At 42.2% G+C, this 7,068-nt stretch overlaps 1 protein-coding gene across 14 annotated transcripts in view; it reads left to right on the plus strand.

Moving 5' to 3' along the window:
* Positions 1-7,068, plus strand: part of mecom (MDS1 and EVI1 complex locus) — a 139,086-nt gene that overhangs the window by 126,637 nt on the left and 5,381 nt on the right. For 9 of the 14 annotated variants that reach the window (XM_032508541.1, XM_032508534.1, XM_032508527.1 and 6 more), the window contains 4 exons: positions 889-915; positions 4,674-4,840; positions 5,079-5,156; positions 6,756-6,925. In XM_032508541.1, coding sequence (XP_032364432.1) covers positions 889-915; positions 4,674-4,840; positions 5,079-5,156; positions 6,756-6,925 — 442 coding nt within the window. The remainder of the gene's footprint in view (positions 1-888; positions 916-4,673; positions 4,841-5,078; positions 5,157-6,755; positions 6,926-7,068) is intronic. The other 5 variants (XM_032508585.1, XM_032508593.1, XM_032508600.1 and 2 more) reach the window with 1 other exon arrangement.

A 7,068-nucleotide genomic window follows, 5' to 3' on the forward strand; every position in this document is an offset into this window, starting at 1 on the left:
GTGTGTGTGTGTGTGTGTGTGTGTGTGTGTGTGTGTGCGTGTGTATGTGTGTGTGTGTCCGCATGCACACAAGCGTATGCGTACGTGTGTCTATAACGTGTTGAATTGACATTCATGTGTTTAATCTTCCCCCGTGGGTGAGAACGGCCCATCGGAAAGTGAAAACACCACTTTCTCAGGCATTTGATTTTTTTTTCCTCTTTTCTGGCCGTTTCAGGTCTGGTTTTTACAGGCTGTTTCATTTGTCTGATTTATGTCCCCTGTCCAGACTGCTGCATGTGCTCAGCCTGCAGCAGCCACATGGCCGTCCCACACGCCTTAATGAGGTGTCCTATCAGTAGAAACACTAACAGAGTGCTTAGGCCATCTTTATGACTTTATGATGTCTGGACACACAAATCATTCCCAGAAACACCAGACCCGGGTGGGTCTAACCCAGACAGGCCGAGGGGCCCTTCTGTATACTTTTCAAGGGGGGTTGTTTTCAGTCACCTGACTCACTCTTGAGCCATATATATAAAAAAAATAGGTTGCAAAGTTGAGGGGACTGGAACTTTTTTTTTTCAACCTTTAGTGATTCTGTTTTTTTATTTCCTGGCAGGATATTTTACTGCTAAGCAATACTGGCTTAGATTACATGCTGGCATTGTATTTGTGGCCTGCTATAATGAGCTTATTGAACACCAGGAAGTGTTGGGAACTATTAGAGCCTCCTATAATTCCAGCACCATAACTTTGCAGATAGGCAGCTCATTGCTCATTTAAAGTTAATCACTTTGGGATCCATCATTCCCTCTGCACCCATGTGTGTCCAATCAAAAACTGTTGATTCATGCGCCACTTCCTGGTTCTGACTGCTGTCTTTTTTCCTTCTGTTCCGCCCCTCAGTTTCGTTTGCCAGATCAGAGAACTTGGGTAAGTTCCTCTTTAACCTACAATACTGCCATGTGTCTGTATCTCTACCAAACAGACCTCATCTCCGAATTAATGCATGGGCTGCAGATCAGTTTACAACTGACATCACCCAGCATTCGCATGGCTTTAGCCCATCACCATCATGCAATGACTGGACTTGTCTGTCTGTTTCTGGCCATAGAACTACTTTCTTATATAAAGAAATTTCATCTCAATGTTTATATTGCACATAATATTATATTATTTTGTAGCAATTCCCCTTGAGTATTTGAGCCTTGCTTTTGATGGGTTAACATCTAGACATATCTCCTTTCTGATTCACGTGAAGGGTTTCAAGCGGGGATTTCCAGCCGAGCTACTCCGGGTCCATTCAGCAGCTCTGAATATATGTTTGCTTATTTGGAGAATAAAGCAGGGCTCTTGCAAATGGGCATGGGGGGGATGAGTTGGGATGGAGGGTGGTGTTTAGGGGGGCTGCTTTACATCAGCGCAAGGGTAACAGTCTCTTTGGGACTGGCAGTGGGACTCGGGGGTTAGTTCCTCCCTCCAAACATCTGGTTCCCGATAAAGATCAACAATTGAGAATGCATCTCACTAATTAAGGCCCTCACAACATCACTGACATCTGAAGATAGCCAATCAACCGCTGGTCCCAGTGCGACGCTACAGCAACAAGCAAGTTCACAGACACACACATACTACCCGGGGGGGACGGATAAGGGGGTTCTGTGAGGTGCATGTGTGTGTGTGTGTGGGTTGGGGGGGTTCTCATATACAAAGTAGGGGGGTTATAAAACCTTTGAAAAATCACTTTAGAGCTAAATGTGGAGCCATTTATCCTCTTGTTCTTTAAGTTGAACATTTCACACACACAGCATTGTCAAACAGTGGCCTAATGAACCTGGCTCGCCATCCATATAAACGGCTTAATGGACAAGGGTTTTTAAAGTGTAATTTTTGACCGATTTAACTACTTTTAATCACAAATACATCTAAACCATGGGATTGAGTGTGTAAATAATTTACTGTATGACAACAAACAACGCAATTGACTCTGCCAAAGCATAAAATGTTCTTTTTCCACCAACATGGGCCATGCAACAATGATTTCAAAAATGAGTTCTGAACTGGAAAATATCAATATGAAAATATTCATTTTAAATCATTTACAAAGTTTAATTGTTCATATATTAACATATGCAGGATACTCTTTTTAGAAAACATAAATGCATTTGCCATAGCACTATTACAATGACAAGTATATATTCCAATATATATATATTTTATTATTGCAATGACTATCCCATAATTTCTAGGACCCAAAGGCAAAGGTTAACCAAAGGTGTGAGATTAAACCAGTAATTTAGTGCAGCAGCATGTGTGGGTGGATGTGGTGATCAGAATTCCCCAGGAGAGGGAGCCGGGACAGAATAGTTTCGGCTCTAAAAAGTGTCTTATCGGACAGACTTGATACTACCGACAGCTTTAGGGGACCTAATGTTCCCGAGAGTTATGGGTTCTTGTAGAGCAAAGCAGACAAACTAAGAATTCCCTCTGCTGCCTTAAAAGAGCCCAATGAATTACACAGTGCACATTCATAAGAAATATGAAAGCATTTCACCTCCCTCTTCTACACAACCCCTTATCTTTCAATCCATCGCCCTCCATTCTCTCTTTCTCTCTATCTCTCTCTCTCTCTCTCTCTCTGGCTCTGTTCTTCCTCTTGCCTTTTATTCATGGCATGCAGCATTGGCATATTCATAATCAAACGGACCTGACACTCCACATCCTCCCTCAGTGGGAACGTCGACGGCTGCGGCAGGAACTTTACACTCGGCCGTCACTCCTAATCAGCCGCTCCCAACACCAGGCTCCACCATCATCCATCAGCCCTTCTCTCTCCGGGCCCTGTTTCTTTCATTCATTCGTTCTTTCTTTCTTTCTTTCTTTCTTTCTTTCTTTTTGTTCCCTCTTCCTTCCCACTCTTCTCTACTATCGTAGTCCTTCATCATGCTTCTTCTCCGATTCTCTTCCTCTGTTTCTTTTTCCTTGGTCTGCTCTATCTTGGCGTGAAGCCTGAGAGTGACAGGGGGTGAAAGCAGGAGATGAAATGTCAGAGTGGGAGCAGGGCTCTGGTGGAGGACCCGAATCACCATTGATTTGTTGCCGTATGGAAATAAGAATAAGAAACAGGCTGAAAATTCAATACACGCAAAATAATGCAAATTTGTGTGGCCCCTTTAAAAAAAAGGGAGGGGAGACTTCTGTGTGTGTGTGTGTGTGTGTGTGTGTGTGTGTGTGTGTGTGTGGTGTGAAGATGGGCTGACAGGCCCTGCGGCCTATTGGGACCCCCTCACCCCCGCCCCTCCCTCTAGTTTCTCTCACTCCCCTCCAGCCCCCGCTCCTACCCCATCCCGCCCTCTCAGCCCAGCGATATCATTATTACCCGTGTCTGGCTCTTGATCAGTAATGTCACATCTTTCATATTACGAATGTGCTGTCTGCCTGCATTGTGCACAGAATAGTTTACAGCCCAGCAGTGGACATGAATCACTCCTCTGCCACACACACACACACACACACACACACACACACGCACACATACGGCCATGTATATGACAACACACAGATACACACTAAGCACCTACAATCCCACTCACATACTACGCACATGCCGTTAAGCACACATATTTTACACACTCTCACAAATACAAATATGTTACAAATACATTCTTCTCTCTCACACACAAACATATATTTTCGGTTTCACAAACATTGATGGCAATTAATCAACTACGGCCACCATGCAGCACATAGTTTCTTGTTCATGTACACACACACAGACCAACTGACAAGTCCACATATCTCCTCGGAGAAAACCTGATGAAAGAAAATGTTCAGCTTCATTAGATTGGCTGCAGCCCTTAATCCTGTGTGTGTGTGTGTGTGTGTGTGTGTGTGTGTGTGTGTGTGTGTGTGTGTGTGTGTGTGTGTGTGTGTGTGTGTGTGTGTGTGTGTGTGTGTGTGTGTGTGTGTGTGTGTGTGTGTGTATGTATGTATGAGACACTATCTACAAAGTTATGAATCAGTATCAAATGTATTTGCCATGCACAGATACTGTACCAGGGATTTAACCTTGTGATTCATGAATAATTGATGAACGTCATAATAAGAATGCTCCCAATATCTGTTTCATTTAGTTTCACCTGATTTGATGCCTGTAAACATTGAAACCAATCAAACAAATCAAAAATATAAACAAATTTTTCTAGAAAATTATATATTCACTAAGAAGCATTTAACCGTAAAAAAGAATCAAATATATCAAATATTTGGCATTTTAACTTGATATTAAGACATATACAGCTCATGTGTATGGTTGCTGTAATTCTTTCAGACTGCCCTTACTAGTACAGTATATTGGTCTAAATCATTATTACTAAAAAAAAGTATTCAACAACATCCTGCAGTATAACTACATGGTTATCTATACTATCCAAGCTGATAAAATATCTTTTTTCTTATCAGAAAAACGAATTAAATCTCACACATAATATTTAATTGTTTCTGATGCAAATCAGATTGTTTTTGTGACATGATTATGATATATAATGCAGCTTTCAAAACTGATTAAAAAAATCATACATTAGTTTATTTGCTTTGCATGTTGCACTTGCAATGCTATAATGAGCATTCATTGTGTATGTAAGCACCACGCTAACCCCTCCCTCTGTCCTCCCTCTCCTCTGTGTCCTCAGATGTCGGCCATCGAGAACATGGCAGAGAAGCTGGAGACGTTTGGCTCCCTGAAGCCAGAGTCTGGTGACCTTCTGCGCTCCGTCCCCTCCATGTTCGACTTCAGAGCCCCACCCTCTGCACTTCCAGAGACTCTGCTGCGCAAGGGCAAGGAGCGCTACACATGCAGGTAACTACGGCAACTAGTGTGTGACATGTATTATTTTAATTTTGAGCTTTCATGTTGGTCATAAATTAACATTCCTCTATAGCAAATAGTTTTGTGATTGTTATTGGAACTTTTGTTACAGTAGTCACAGTAAGAGATCATGTTACTGTGGTTTTTAATATTGGAATTATACAGGTTTTTAGATTAACCTGTAACTAAATTGATTTAGGTAAACAACACATTTTTTATTCCTTTATAGATATTGTGGGAAAATATTCCCACGCTCTGCTAACCTGACCCGCCACCTCAGGACTCATACAGGAGAGCAACCGTATAGGTAAGACTATTTTACATACACACATGTACTGTCTCTTGGAGCTGTCTGTGTGTGTATATATGTTGAAGAAGTGTGTGTGGGTGTTTAGATTTAATTTGAGTTTTTATAAGGAATAAACGATCCAATAGCAACATTTTAGCTAAATATCATCCTCCTTTCTTGCCTTTTGCCACCATCCCTCCATCTATCCTCCAAGAACGCGCACCATACAATGCTATATAGGAAAATCATCATACAATCATAGCACAATAGCACATTAACTCCCCAGTAAACAACTACTTTTCTCTCCCCACATATATGAGTAATAGCAGCAACCATGCTTTCACAAGGTATTCTCAAGCAGACAGAGAGATTCATTTGTTAACAGCTCATGATGTTTTCCCAGGGAATTCTTGTCTACAGTTAGAAGAGAGTTTACGTGTGTTTTTTTATGCCTTAAAAGCCTGCAATAATTATCCTGCTGCTAAGTAATTTTCCTGATGAAAAATGGTGTTTGTCGCCAGGGTGACAGAGACAAAGGATGGGGTTGGGTGGGTCGGGGGGTCTTAGGGCTGGTAAAAGAGCAGAGCTGATAGGAGGAAGTTTTTGGCGAAGAATTGGGGTGATGAGGATAGCGGGCAGATGTCCAGACCCTGCAGCTGTAGTCATTTCTCTTGTGCGTACATGAGGCCAGACTCAAAGGGATCTGCAAGCCCACTGGCTACACCAAGTGAGGCTTTTTGCCAACCAAAAAGATTATCACAAGATTAAGTTTTTTTTTCTGGAATTATAGTTTAGTTAGCAAATAAGACAAAGGATGCAGGCAAAGTTCCTCAGCATTTAGCTTCATGGGAAACGTTGGTAATAAGTCTCCCTGCCCTCTCTCTCTTTCCAGGTTCTGCTGAGGTAGAAGTAACAATGCAGCAGCAGTTCAGTACCCATGTAAAAATGAATCTTGCACATTTACTACATTTGGATAATGAGTAAGCGCTGGCTAGCACTGCTCTGCTTTGTAGTTACTAAGGTAATGGAATGTTGGCCCAAAGCTTGCAGGAGGCCTGCTGACCACAGGGGAGAGAGAAAGACAGACGCAGGCCTCTACTGCCCCAGCCTGATAGCCTGCACTCCACACGCTGGCATGCCATTAAAGATCACCACTGTTTATTGTAATTTTTTTGTGGAGATAACCGGGGGGTTCCTGAGGGACAGCCAATCGAGCGAGCTAATTCCACCCGAAGAAAAGATGTAATCTTCTCGTATAATTTTGCATGAAGAAACTTGGCAAGAGGCTGTAATTTTGCAGGGCTAGAATCAAATCTGTTGCGTGCTTATTTTGTGAGGGAAGAATGCAATTTTATTGTGCTGGCTCGAGATAAGAGGCAGCGCTGTTTCACCTTAAACAAGCTCCTCCATCATGTTTGGGACTGTGGGACTGCTGGGACTGTGTGTGTGTGTGTCTGTGTGTGTCTGTGTGTGTTCTTATTATGATTCCCACAGAACAAACTACGGGCTCCTGATTTATTATGCAGTAAAGTTTTACTTGTGACTAGCAGCTTGTGTATTTTGCTATTTTGTCATTTCATAATAGTTTTAAGTGAAAGGCCTCCACTTTTCCTACAGGTGTAAATACTGCGACCGCTCCTTCAGCATCTCCTCCAACCTGCAACGTCACATTCGCAACATCCACAACAAGGAAAAGCCCTTCAAGTGCCACTTGTGCGACCGTTGCTTCGGTCAGCAGACCAACCTGGACCGTCACCTCAAGAAGCACGAGAATGGCAACCTGTCTGGTGAGAATTCTTGAGCATACATTTCTGGTTTTGTAGATTGTGGAAAGATTATTAGATAATACAATTATTTTTTTCTTCTTTCCATATTTAATCAGAGAAAATGAGATCTACATTGCTGATTTGTTACATAGTAATGCAAAGTA

The sequence above is a fragment of the Etheostoma spectabile genome, chromosome 3 (assembly GCF_008692095.1).
Source record: "Etheostoma spectabile isolate EspeVRDwgs_2016 chromosome 3, UIUC_Espe_1.0, whole genome shotgun sequence".
In the NCBI taxonomy this organism is placed as follows: domain Eukaryota; kingdom Metazoa; phylum Chordata; class Actinopteri; order Perciformes; family Percidae; genus Etheostoma; species Etheostoma spectabile.